A 13694-nucleotide genomic window follows, 5' to 3' on the forward strand; every position below is an offset into this window, starting at 1 on the left:
AACGAGCCCGAAACCTGGACCTCTAGTAAAAATATATTAAACCGAGATAGAAAAAGAAAAAGACCTTAAGCCTGAAAATATTAGCCCAGCCCTGGTAGACAAGGCTCAAAGACATCACTGGAAATAGTTTTCATTTCAATGAGCAGCGTTCTCATTGTTTTATCTCCTGAGGTTCGTCAACCTATACTACCCTCTCCAAAAAAGAAGGAATGTTGGGGGAAATTCGTGCACCAGTGTGGTGCCTCAGCCTGGCCTGCGGGGATCGGCCAAAACTGGCTCTCTGACATCTCCCGAGAGGTCCCAGATTGTGAGCGGGCACAGGCCAGGCCAAGGCACCACACGGGTGCCCCATTAGGTCTGTGGAGGGACCATGGGAGGGCTCAAGGGTGTGTCCAGCCTGTCTCACTCAGTACCAGTCAGCCAGACCCCAGCATCTCGTTGATCTACCAGTCTGAATGTCTTGTCCCTGGTGGTCAATGCATGTCATAGCGAGCAGCTGAGCAACCTTAGTATATCATTTGCATATTATGCTATGATTGGTTGAACAGATGACCAGTCGACTGGACACTTAGCATATTAGGCTTTTATTATATAGGAGTGATTTCATACAGGAAGGGAGTGAGAAACATCAATGATGAGAGAGAATCATACATCGGGTGCCTCCTGCTCGCTCCCTACTGGCGATTGAGCCCACAACCAGAGCATGTGCCCTTGACCAGAATCCAGCCTGGACCTTCCAGAGTCCAAAGTCTAACCCTCTATCCACTGAGCCAAAAAAGCTAGCGTTCATTTGTTAATTCTTGTTTGTGCCTTGACCAGGAATTGAACCTTGACCTCCGGGTTCATAGGTCTGCACTCAAGCACTGAGAAACACCAGCTTGGCTCAAAATGGTTCTATTGATTTGAGAGAGAGGGAGAGAGACAGAGAGAAAAAGAGACAGAGAGAGAGAGAGAGAAAGGAGATGAAGAACAACAACAAGAAGAATAACAAGAAGAAAGAGAGAGAGAGAGAGACAGAGATACATCAATGTGCCCTCGCACCCAGGGGGTGGCATATAGAACAACAGAGCTTAGTAAAAAGGTGAACAGAACTATACATGTCCCACCGGCTGGCCAGCAGGAATGGAGCTCAGGCCGACAAGAGCAAGGGACCCCATCACGTTTCCTATGAGTGTTCCATCAGCTCAAGGATCATTTCCTTCATGCCATTCTCCTTGATGTGGTGCACAATGCGCCAGAACCGGCAAATGGAGTCCAGGTACTTGTCGCCAGGTTGGAGCGTCCACATAAAAGGCATGGTGCTCGAGGTCTCCGGGCTGGTGGTGAGTGCGATATGCCCACTGGGGATTTTTTCCTGGCGCAACCGTACTTGCAGGACACCTCCTGTCTCCATGACGAGATGCAGCCACGTGTGCTTCTTATCGTCCTCATACACCGAGGTCCCACGGATCCTCAGGCAAATGGGATGTGAGGTGAGGTGCAACTTTGACGGGAGCTCGGCCATGACCCCTCCGTGGTCCAAAGAGCAACAGCCACAGCTTCTCAGAGCCTCTCGCTACTTCGGTCCTGGTATCAAAAGAGAGGGGTTCAAGTCTCCAAACGCATTTTACCTTGGCTTTTATCTTTATGGTTTTTACGGTTGTGTTTGTGGTTGCCTTTGGTTCATTTTGCAAACTTATAAATCTCAACTTTTCTTTCTTTTAGCTTTAGACCTCTCTTCTAGAACAAACTGTACAAAGCATACTTGAAGTAAAATATGTGTCTGTGAAGGTAACATGGTCCTATAGAATTTTTAAAACATTTTCTAAATGACAGTTGAAATAAACATTAGGTTCATTTCAGGGGTACACCCCAATGATTACACACGTATAATGGACTAAGAAATCATGCAATTAATCTCATACCCATCTGAAACCATACACAGTTATTGTAATATTACTAGAGGCTCAGTGCACAAAATTCATACACTTGGGTAGTGACCCTCAGTAAGCAGTGTGGCCTCTAGCAGTCCAGGACCCCATGACGATGTCCAACTGATGGCTTAGGCCCACTTTAGTGCTGCCGTGGAGGCTCCCACCAACCCCTGTGCTCAACAGCTGAGAGCCTGGCTTTTGGCTGAGCTGTGCTCCCCCTGTGGGAGTGCAATGACCACCAGTGGAGAGCTCCTGACATGAGCATATGCCCCCGGTGGTCAGTGTGTGTCATAGCAACCATGTGTTCTGCCATTGGGACAATTTTCATATTAGCCTTTTATTATGTAGGATTGCATTGACTCAATGCTCTACTTTACTGTGCCATGACTATTCTTTCGTGTTTTTCATATAGTTTAACTGATTTCAGAGAGGAAGGGAGAGGGGGAGAAAGAGAAAAAAGATCAATGATTACAGAGAATCATGGATTGATTGCCTCCTGCACACCATCTACTGGGGATCAAGACTGTAACCCAGGCATGTGCCCTGACAGGGAATCTAATCGACATATCCTGGTTCCTAGGTTTAAGCTAAACAACTGAGCCACTCCGGCTGGGCTCTTTTCTCTTCTTTTCTTTTCTTTTCTTTTCTTTTCTTTTCTTTTCTTTTCTTTTCTTTTCTTTTTTCTTTTCTTTTCTTTTCTTTTCTTTTCTTTTCTTTTCTTTTCTTTTCTTTTCTCTTCTATTTTTTTTCTTTTTTGATTAAAACTTTGTAGTGGGTTCAAGTTTTCTTTCTGTCCTGACAACACCACCTTCTTTCTGATCATCTCAGAGGGAACTCACAAACCATAGAACAAACCACCCCAGGAATAAAGCTAATGTCAGCATCCACGTGGGCTTCTTAACAGAGGTATTGCTTCTCCACGTGGGCTTCTTAACAGAGGTCTTGCTTCTCAGGTGCTGTTTAGAGAGGTAGAATCAAAATATTCAGGGACAGACATATACCTCGGATACCTAATCGGGAAAAAAGGAAGCAACATGACAGGTGAAAGAGCAGGGAGGATTCCTGAGGTCTCATAACATCACTTATAGAATGATCTCTCCCTTCCCCAAACCTCAGACATGTTCTTGGCAAGAGCTTTATGGTTTTGCTGCTAAATTCACTTCAGTCCACAAAGCCCAAATTCCTTCCTCAGATCAGACTCCATCCTCAGTCCATCCTCCTCCTCCTCCCATCCATCTTTTTCTTACCTGTTCTTCTTGCTCTGAAGGCAGAGCACCGTTCTTCGATCCTTTCCTCTGTGACCAGTCTGTTCTTCCCCCTGTCACCTGCAGAAGAAAGAAAATGGCCATGATACACCTGTTCCAGGGAGTCCATGTACCAGGATTGTGTGCAGAAAAAACAAGGTTCCCCTGACTCACACCCCAGAAACCAGTCCCGAGAGACATTTGGTGGTGAGGAGGGAAAGTGGTTTATTCAGGTGCAGGCAACCTGATAAATGGGGGAAGCTTGTTCCAAAACCCATCTGCTCATCTCAGTGCAGGCAGAGGATTTTATAAGGAGGGAGAGGCCAAACAGAGCAAAGAGGTCAGGGGGTGGGGCTTGAGAAATTCTCTACGTGCCGACAGGCACAGTCCAATCTGATAAGGATATTGAAGGGGTCAGGTGACAGTCCAGTGTGCGTCATCTTAGATTTTGTCCTCCTGGTTCTAAGGTGGAAGGTCATCAAATCTCCCTGAAAAGGAAAGGTCAGAGTTCATATCTCGTAAAATTAGTTCCTAGGATTCTTATATAAACATGCTGTTTATCTACATGATTCATTTTTAGTCATAGTCTGCATTTTCAAGAACAATGTGGAAAGAATGGTGAGGTGAGTTGTAATTCCCATGAATTACATGAATTCATGTAATTACTGTGACATGAATGCTGAGATGCTTCGTTCTTCTTCAAGGCGTTTCCGCCCTTTGAAAAAGTCAAATAGGCCCTAGATGGTTTGGCTCAGTGGATAGAGTGTTGGCCTGGAAACTGAAGGGTGCCTTGTTTGATTCTCAGTCAAGGGCACATGCCCAAGTTGTGGGCTTGATCCTCAGTGAAGGACATGTAGGAGTTAGCCTATCCATGATTCTCTCCTCATGGAGATTTCTGATTCTCTCCCTCTCCCTTCTTCTCTGAAATCAATGAAAATATATTTGAAAAAACAGGCCGATGCTCTATCCCCTGAGCCAAAGCAGTTCCGTCGCTAGGTCGTCTTCAAATGACTACCCACATAGTATGTTAAACCAAAAAAATATATAATATTTGAAAACAATGTGCATTTAATCTGAATGCAACACTTGCTTAATATTTCTCTAAATATTTTTATTGACATGGAGAGGAAGAAAAAGCAAGAGGGAGAGAAACATCCATGATGAGAGAGAATCAGGGATTGGCCGCATCCCACACACCCCCTAATGGGGATCGTGCCAGGAACCCAGGCATATGCCCTTGACCGGGAATCGAACCATGACCTCCTGGTTGAGAGGTTGACACTGAGCCACTGAACCACGCCGGCTGGGCCCGAAGTACAATATTTTGAAAATGAGAAACACACCTTAGTAACACATCCCTCACACTCCTCAGTCCTCAGCATTAAAGGTCTCAATGTGCATTTGCAAACACTTTCCTGAGAGGAGGATTTAATCAGCAGCCTGTAATCTCTTTAATGCAATTATGGATGCCCTGAAATTTATATCTGGTGCTCCCTCCAACTCCCTCTCCAGCTGCCTCTCTCTGGTACGATGCTAGTTGAATTTTATGATCGCTGGGCTTTGTTTGGGGTTGTTTAATGCTAAACACAACTAAAAACCCAAATGCATCCGTAGCTTGATGGTAAGCCATATACAGAGCCGAACCGAGCCTGCAGGAGACTAGCCCTGGCATTCCTCATAATTCCTCAAAGGAAAGAGATGATAAGCATAAAACACCCGTAATCCCCCAAACATTAATTCTCTTTTTGGCTACGGTAGTATCGGTTGAGGAACATCAGGAGATCAAACAATGAGAATGCTGGTCATTGAAATGAAACTATTTCTAGTGATGTCTTCGAGCCTTGTCTACCGGGCCTGGGCTAATATTTTCATGCTTAAGGTCTTTTTCTTTGTCTTTCTCTGTTTAATATATTTTTACTAGATGCCCGGTGCACCAATTCATTCACCAGTGTTGTCCCTAGGCCTGGCCTGCGGGGATTGGCCGATACTGGCTCTCTTCCATCCCCTTAGGGGTCCCAGATTACCAGAGGGCACAGGCCAGGCAAAGGGATCCCACCGGTGCACGATCAGGCACGGGGTGTGATGTGGGAGGTTGGCCAGCTGGGTCAGGACAGTAGGAGGGCTCCTGTGTTTGTCCAGCCCATCTCACTCAGTGCCGATCAGCCAGAACCCAGCAGCAAGCTGACCTACCAGTCTGAATGTCTTGTCCCTGGTGGTAAATGCATGTCATAGTGAGCAGCTGAGCAAACTTAGTGTATCATTTGCATATTATGCTTTGATTGGTTGAACAGATGACAAGTCGACTGGAATCTTAGCATATTAGGCTTTTATTCTATAGGATTGTTTTCATAAAATTCGAGAGCGGGAAACATCAATGATGAGAGAGAATCATACATCGGGTGCCTCCTGCACACCCCCTTCTGGGAACGAGCCCACAACGAGAGCATGTGCCCTTGACCACAATCGAACCTAGGACCTTCCAGAGTCCACAGTCCAATCCTCTATCCACTGAACCAAACAAGCTAGGGCTAATTGGTTAATTCTTGTCTGTGCCCTGACCAGGTATTGAACCGTGACCTCCAGGTTCATAGGTCATCACTCAACCACTGAGAAACACCAGCTTGGCTCAGAATGCTTTTATTGATTTGTGAGAGAGGGAGAGAGACTGAGAGAGACAGAGAGACAAAGATACAGCGAGAGAGAGAGAAAGGAGAAGAAGAAGAACAAGAACAATAAGAAGAAGAAGAAAGAAAGAGAGAGAGAGAGAAAGAGAGAGCGAGACATCAATGTTCCCTCCCACCAAGGCATTGGCCGAAAGAATAACAGAGCAGTGAACAGAAATATACAGGTCCCACCGGCAGGCAGGCAGGACTGGGGCTCATGTTGAGAAGAGCCAGGGACCCCATCAAGTGTCCTACGAGTTTTCCATCAGCTCAAGGATAATTTCCTCCACTCCATCCACCTTGACGTGGTGCATGATGCGCCAAAACCGGCCCATGGAGTCCATGTACTGGCTGCCAAGGTGGAGCGTCCACCACGAAGGCATTGTTCTGGAGGTCAGCGGGCTGGTGGTGAGTGCATTATGCTCACTAGGGTAGTCGACCTGGCACAACTGTACTTGCAGGTCACCTCCTCTCTTCATGACGAGATGCAGCCATGTGCGATGGTTCTCGTCCGCATACCGCGAGGGCCCCCGGATTTCCAGGCAGATGGGGTGCGAGTTGAGGTACACCTTCGATGGGAGCTCGGCCATGACACCTATGTGGTCCAAGGAGCAACAGTCACAGCTTCTCAGAGCCTCTTGCTACTTTGGTATTGGCATCGAAAGACAGGGGATGGGGTCTCCAAAGCATTTTACCTTGGCTTTTATCTTGACAGTTTTTATGGTTGTGTTTGTGGTTGCCATTGGTTCATTTTGCAAATTTATAAATCTCAACTTTTCTGTCTTTTGAGTTTTAGATCTCTCTCCTAGAACAAACAGTACAAAACGTACTTGAAGTAAAATTTGACTCTGTGAAGGTAACACGGTCCTATAGAATATTTAAAACATTTTTAAATGAGTTGACCTACATCCTTAGGTTCATTTCAGGGGTACACTCCAATGATTAGACGTTATATAATGGACTAAGAAATCATGGCATTAATCTCATACCCATCTGACAAGATACACAGTTTTTATAATATTACTAGAGGCTGAGTGCACAAAATTCATGCACTTGGCGGGGTCCCTCAGTCAGGTCTGCGTCCCCTCCCAGTCCGGAACCATTGAGGTATGTCCAACTGACGGCTTAGGCCCGATTTAGTACTGCTGGGGAGGCTCCCACCAAACCCTGTGCTAGGCAGCTGTGAGCCTGGCTTTTGGCTGATCGGTGCTCCTCCTGTGGGAGCACACTCACCACTGGTGGAGAGCACGTGACATGAGCATCTGCCCCCGGTGGTCAGTGTGTGTCATAGCGACCAGTTGTTCTGCCATTTGGTCGATTTGCATATTAGCCTTTTATTATATAGGATTGCATTGACTCAATGCTCTACTTTACTGTGCCATAACTATTCTTACGTTTTTTCAAAATAGTTTTACTGATTTCAGAGAGGAAGGGAGAGGGAGTGAAAGAAAGATCAATGATGACAGAGAATCATGGACTGGTTCCCTCCTGCATGACCCCTACTGGGGATCAAGACTGTGACCCGGGCATGTGCCATGACTGGGAATCGAATCCACATCTCCTGGTTCCTAGGTTTAAGCTAAACAACTGAGCCAGGACAGCCGGGCTCTTTCCTTTCCTTTCTTTCCTTTTCTTTTTTTTTATTAATTAAAACTTTGTACTTGGTTCAACTTTTCTTTTTGTCTTCACAACACCACCTTCTTTCTGATCATCTCAGAGGGAACTCAAACCGTAGAACAAGCCACCCCATGCAAATTATATGCAAATAATATGCTTTACCTTTAACAGCTAGCAGAGGGACAAAGCTAACGACAGCGTCCAGGTTGGCTTCTTAACAGCGGTCTTGCATCTCAAGTGCGGGTGAGAGAGGCAAGACCAAAATATTCAGGGACAAACAAATGCCTGGGATACTTGATCAGGCAAACAGGAAGCAAAGAGACAGGTGAAACAGCAAGTAGGATTCCCGCGGTCTCATAACATCACTTATAGAATGATTCCTCCCTTCCCCAAACCCCAGCTATGCTCTTGGCAAGAGCTGTATGGTTTTGCTGCTAAACCCACTTCAGTCCACAACGTCCAAATTCCTCCCTCAGATTAGACTCCATCCCCAATGATTCCTCCTCCTCCTCCCATCCATCTTTTTCTTACCTCTTCTTCTTGCTCTAAAGGCAAAGCACCATTCGTCACTCCTTTCCTCTGTGACCAGTCTCTGCTTCCCCCTGTCACCTGCAGAAGAATGAACATGACCATGATACACAGGTTCTAGGGAGTCCATGTACCAGGAATGTGTCCCAAAAAACAAGGTTCCCCTGACTCACACCCCAGAAACCAGTCCGGTAAGACAGGTGGTGGTGAGAAAGGAAAGAGTTTTATTCAGGTGCCGGCAACCTGAGAAGATGGGGGAAGCTCGTTCCAAAACCTATCTGCAAATTTCAGGGCAGGCAGAGGCTTTTATAAGGAGGGAGACGCCAAACAGAGCTAAGAGGTCAGGAGGCAGGGCTTGAGAAGTTCTCTACATGCCGACAGGCACAGTCCAATCTGATAAGTATCTTGCAAGTGGTCAGGTGTCGGTCCAGAGTGCGTCATCCTAGACTTTGTCCTCCTGGTTCTCAGGGTGAAGGTCAGCAAATCTTCCAGAACTGGAAAGGTCAGAGTTCATATCTTGTAAAATTAGTAGGTAGGATTCTTACACAAACATGCTGTTTACCTACAAGATTCATTATTAGTCAGAGTCCGCATTTACAGGAACAATGTGGAAAGAATAGGGAGGTGAGTTATAATTCCCACTGTGACAGGAGCACTGAGATGCTTCGTTCTTCTTCAAAGTATTTTCAGCCTGTTAAAAAGTCAAGTTATCCCTGGCCGGTTTGGCTCAGTGGATAGAGCGTCAGCATGCGAACTGAAGAGTACCGGATTGGATTCAAGTCAAGGGCACATACCCTGGTTGTGGGCTTGAACCCCAGTGAGGGACTTACAGGTTGCGGCCAATCCATGATTCTCTCATCATGGATGTTTCTAACTCTCTCCCTCTCCCTTCCTCTCTGAAATCAATAAAAATATATTTGAAAAAATAAAGGCTGACACTCTATCCACTGAGCCAAACATGCTCAGGCGCTATGTCTTCTTTATTTTTTTTATTTTTTAGGGGTTAAATTGTTTTTTTATTTTTTTATTGCTTAAAGCATTACAAAGGGTATTACATATGTGTCCTTTATTTCCCCAGCTTCCCCTACCCCCCAGTGTCTTATGTCCATTGGTTATACTCATATGCATGCATGCATACAAGTCCTTCAGTTGATCTCTTACCCACCTCCCTCCTGCCCCCCAACCCTCCCCGGCCTTCCTGCCGTCTTTAAATGACTACCCACCTGGTATGTGAAACCAAAAAAAATAATAAACTATTTTAAACAATGTGCATTTAATCTGAATGCCACACTTGTTTAATATTTTTAAAATGGTTTCATTGTCTCAGAGAGGAAGGAAAAGGAGAGGGAGAGAAACATCGATGATGAGAGAGAATCACGGATAGGCCGCCACCCAACGCTATCTTCTGGGGATCGAACCCGCAACCTGGGCATGTGCCCTTGACCGGGAATCGAACCGTGACCTTCTGGTTGATATGACCACACTCAGCCACTGAACCACCCCGGCTGGGCCCGAAGTGCAATATTTTGAATATGAAAAACACACCTTAGAATCACAACCCTCACGCTCCCCGGTCCTCAGGCTTAAAGGTCTCAATGTGCATTTGCAAACACTTTCTTGCAAGAGGAGAATTTAATCAGCTGTCAGTGATCTCTTTAATTCAAGCATGGATGACCAGAGACCCCCTCCTACCACCCATCTTGGGTGCGATGCTAGATAAATTATGTGATCGCTGCGCTTTGTTTGGGGATGTTTAGTGCTAAACACAATTAAAAATCCAAATGCATCCAGAACTAGACACTAAAGCCACACATAGAGCCGGTTCGAGCCTTCAGGAGATGTGCCCTGTCTTCCCTCGTAATTCCTCAAAGGAAAGAGATGATCAGCATAAAATACCCGTAATCCCCCAAACATTCTTTTTTTGGAGAGGGTAGTATTGGTTGATGAATCTCAGGAGATCAAACAATGAGAATGTTGGTCATTGAAATGAAAACTATTTCCAGTGATGTATTTGAGCCTTGCCTACCGGGGCTGGGCTATTATTTTCAAGCGAAAGGTCATTTCTTTGTCTTTCCCTGTTTAATATATTTTTACAAGAGGCCCTGTGCACGAATTGAGCACCAGTGTGGTGCCTCGGCTTCCCTGCGGGGATCGGCCGAAACTGCCTCTGTGACATCCCCCGAGGCCCCAGATAATTAGAGGCCACAGCGCCACAGGCAAGACAAGGGACCCCTGCAACATTAGATCTGTGGAAGGACACGGGAGGTTGGCCAGTGGGGGAGGGACCAAGGGAGGGCCCCAGGGTGTGTTCAGCCCGTCTGACTCAGTCCTGATCAGCCAGACCCGAGCAGCAAGCTGACCTACCAGTGTGCATGTCTTGTCTCTGGTGGTCAATGCATTTCATAGTGAGCAATTGAGCAACCTTAGTATATCATTTGCATATTATGCTTTGATTGGTTGAACAGATGACAGGTCGACTGGCCACATAGCATATTAGGATTTTATTATATAGGATTGATTTCATACAGGAAGGGAGTGAGAAACAGCATTGATGAGAGAGAATCATACATCGGGTGCCTCCTACATGCCCCCTACTGGGTATCGAGCCCACAAACAGAGCATGTGCCCTTGACCAGAATCCAACCTGGGACCTTCCAGAGTCCACAGTCCAACCCTCTATCCACTGAGCCAAACAAGCTAAGGCTCATTGGTTCATTCTTTTCTACGCCCTGACCAGGAATCAAACCGTGATCTTCAGGTTCAGAGGACGTACCTCAACCACTGAGAAACACCAGCTTGGCTCAAAATGATTTTATTGATTTGAGAGAGACGGAGAGAGACAGCGAGACAAAGAGACAGAGAGGGAGAGAAATAGGAGGAAGAAGAATAAGAACAAGAATAAGAACAAGATTAAGAACAAGAATAAGAACAAGAAGGGAGAGAATAAGAACAAGAAGAGAGAGAGACATCAATGTGCCCTCTCACCCAGGGCGTGGCAGATAGAACAGAAAAGCTTATTAAAATGGTGAACAGAACTATACTCTTCCCACCAGCAGGCCAGCAGGACTGGGGCTTAGGTTGACAAGAGCCAGGGACACCATCACATGTCCTAGGAGTTGTTTATCAGCTCCAGTATCATTTCCTCCACTCCATCCTCCTTGATGTGGTGTACGATGCGCCAGAACCGGCCCATGGTGTCCAGGTACTGGTTGCCAAGCTGGAGCATCCACCTCGAAGGCATGGTGCTCGAGGTCTGCAGGCTGGTGGTGCGGGGGATTTGCCCACTCGGGATGTCTTCCTGGCGCAACCGTACTTGCAGGCCACCTCCTGTCTCCAGGACAAAATGCAGCCACCTGCGATGCTTATCGTCCGTGTACACCGAGGGCACACGGATCCTCAGGCACATGGGGTGCAAGGTGAGGTGCACCTTCGACGGGAGCTCGGCCATGACCCCTCCGTGGTCCAAGGAGCAAAAGCCACAGCTTCTCAGAGCCTCTGGCTACTTCGGTCCTGGTATCGAAACACAGGAGATGGTAACTCCAAACGCATTTTACCTCGGCTTTTATCTTAATAGTTTTTTCGGTTGTGTTTGTGGTTGCCTTTGGTTTATTTTGCAAATTTATAAATCTCAATTCTTCTTTCTTTTTAGGTTTAGATCTCTCTTCTCAAACACCATGTACAAAATGTACTTAATGTAAAATATGATTCTATGAATATAACATGGTTGTATGGAATTTTTAAACACTTTTGAAATGACAGTTGACATAGAAAATTAGGTTCATTTCAGGGGTACACCCCAATGATAAGACATTATATAATGGACTGAGAAATCATGCAATTAATGTCATACCCATCTGACATCATACACTGTTATGATAATAGTACTAGAGCCTCATTGCACCAATTTTATGCACTTAGCGGAGTCCCACAGCCAACCCTGCTGCCTCTCCCTGTCCAGGACCCCTTGAGGGATGTCCAACTGACGGCTTAGGCCCCCTTCAGTGCTGCCCTTCAGGCTCCCACTCCCCCCCTGTGCTCATCAGCTGTGAGCCTGGCTTTTGGCTGAGCAATGCTCCCCCTTTGGGAGCGAAATGACCACTGGTGGACAGCTCCTGCCATGAGAATCTGCCCCCAGTGGTCAATGGGTGTCATAACGACCAGTCGTTCTGCCATTTTTTGATTTGCATATTAGCCTTTTATTATATAGGATTGACTCAATGATCTACTTGACAGTGCCATGACTATTCTTTCGTTTTTTTCGTATAGTTTTACTGATTTCAGAGAGGAAGGGATAGGTAGAGAAAGTGAAAGATCAATGATGACAGAGAATCACGGATTGGCTAACTCCTGCACGCACCCTACTGGGGATCAAGACTGTAACCCGGGCATGTGCCATCACTGGGAATGGAATCAACATCTCCTGGTTTCTTGGTTTAAGGTAAACAACTGAGCCATGCCACCCGGGCTCTTTTCATTACTTTCCTTTTCTCTTCATTTCTTTCCTTTTATTTTCTCTTAATTAAAACTTTGTTGTTGGTTCAACTTTTCTTTTTGCCCTGACAACACCACCTTCTTTCTGATCATCTCAGAGGAAACTCACAAACCATAGAACAAGCCAACCCGAGCATATAATATACTTTACCTTTAACAGCTGGCAGAGGAAAAAGGCTAAGGTCTGCGTCCAGGTGAGCTTCTTAACAGCAGTCTTGCTTCTCAAGTGCTGGTGAGAGAGGAAAGACCAAAATAATCAGGGAGAGACAGACACCTGAGATAGCTTGTCGGGAAAACAGGAAGCAGAATGAGAGGTGAAACAGCACGTAGGATTACTGAGGTCTCATGACATCACTTATAGAATGATCTCTCCCTTCCCCAAACCTCAGCCATGCTCTTGGCAAGAGCTGTATGGTTTTGCTGCTAAACTCACTTCAGTCCAAAAAGTCCAAATTCCTCCCTCATATTAGACTCCATCCCCAATCCTTCCTCCTCCTCCTGCTCCTTCTCCTCTCTTCCATCATTTTCTTACCTGTTCTTCTTGCTCTGAAGGCAAAGCACCGTTCTTCGCTCCTTTTTCTGTGACCAGTCTCTGCTTCCCCCAGTCACCTGCAGAAGAAAAAACATGACCATGATACACCTCTTCCATGGAGTCCATGTATTAGGAATGTGTCCAGAAAAACAAGGTTCTCCTGACTCACACTCCAGAAACCAGTCCCGTGATACAGGTGGTGGTGAGGAAGGAAAGAGGTTTATTCAGGAGCCAGCAAGCTGAGAAGAAGGAGGAAGCTCGTCTCAAATCCTATCTGCAGATCTCAGTGCAGGCAGAGGCTTTTATAAGGAGGGAAACGCCAAACAGAGCAAAGAGGTCAGTGGGCGTTGCTTGAGAATTTCCATACGTGCCCACAGGCACAGTCTAATCTGATAAAGATCTTTCAAGTGGTCAGGTGTCTGTCCAGTGTGTGTCATCCTAGCCTTTGTCCTCCAGGTTCTAAGGTTGAAGGTCAACAAATCTCCCAGAACTGGGAAGGTCAGAGTTCATATCTTGTAAAATTAGTTCCTTGTATTGTAATACAAACATGTTGTTTACCTACAAGCTTCATTATTAGTCAGAGTCTGCATTAACAGGAACAATGTGGTAAGAATGGTGAGGTGAGTTGTAAATACCACTGTGTCGAATGCTGAGATGCTTGGTTCTTCTTCAAGGCATTTGAACACTTTGCAAAAGGCAAATTGGG

The 13694-nt window shown here is 46.0% G+C and overlaps 3 protein-coding genes across 3 annotated transcripts; all 3 read right to left on the bottom strand.

Annotated features, from left to right (window-relative positions):
* Nucleotides 1-1165: 1165 nt before the first annotated feature.
* Nucleotides 1166-1504, bottom strand: LOC111823855 (T-cell leukemia/lymphoma protein 1A-like). The gene has a single exon (XM_023746721.1). The coding sequence runs from the start codon at nucleotides 1502-1504 to the stop codon at nucleotides 1166-1168; it is 339 nt and encodes a 112-aa protein (XP_023602489.1).
* A 4567-nt stretch (nucleotides 1505-6071) lies between these two features.
* Nucleotides 6072-6410, bottom strand: LOC111823856 (protein p13 MTCP-1-like). The gene has a single exon (XM_023746722.1). It carries the CDS (start codon nucleotides 6408-6410, stop codon nucleotides 6072-6074), a length of 339 nt encoding a protein of 112 aa, XP_023602490.1.
* Nucleotides 6411-11074: 4664 nt separating this feature from the next.
* Nucleotides 11075-11413, bottom strand: LOC111823857 (T-cell leukemia/lymphoma protein 1A-like). The gene has a single exon (XM_023746723.1). The coding sequence runs from the start codon at nucleotides 11411-11413 to the stop codon at nucleotides 11075-11077; it is 339 nt and encodes a 112-aa protein (XP_023602491.1).
* Between the last annotated feature and the right edge of the window lie 2281 nt (nucleotides 11414-13694).

Source organism: Myotis lucifugus, unplaced genomic scaffold, assembly GCF_000147115.1.
Source record: "Myotis lucifugus unplaced genomic scaffold, Myoluc2.0 scaffold_725, whole genome shotgun sequence".
NCBI classification, from domain to species: Eukaryota; Metazoa; Chordata; class Mammalia; order Chiroptera; family Vespertilionidae; genus Myotis; species Myotis lucifugus.

Coding starts and splice junctions, on each gene's coding strand:
- LOC111823857 (XM_023746723.1), bottom strand. CDS start 11,413: ATGGCCGAGCTCCCGTCGAAGGTGCACCTCACCTTGCACCCCATGTGC.
- LOC111823855 (XM_023746721.1), bottom strand. CDS start 1,504: ATGGCCGAGCTCCCGTCAAAGTTGCACCTCACCTCACATCCCATTTGC.
- LOC111823856 (XM_023746722.1), bottom strand. CDS start 6,410: ATGGCCGAGCTCCCATCGAAGGTGTACCTCAACTCGCACCCCATCTGC.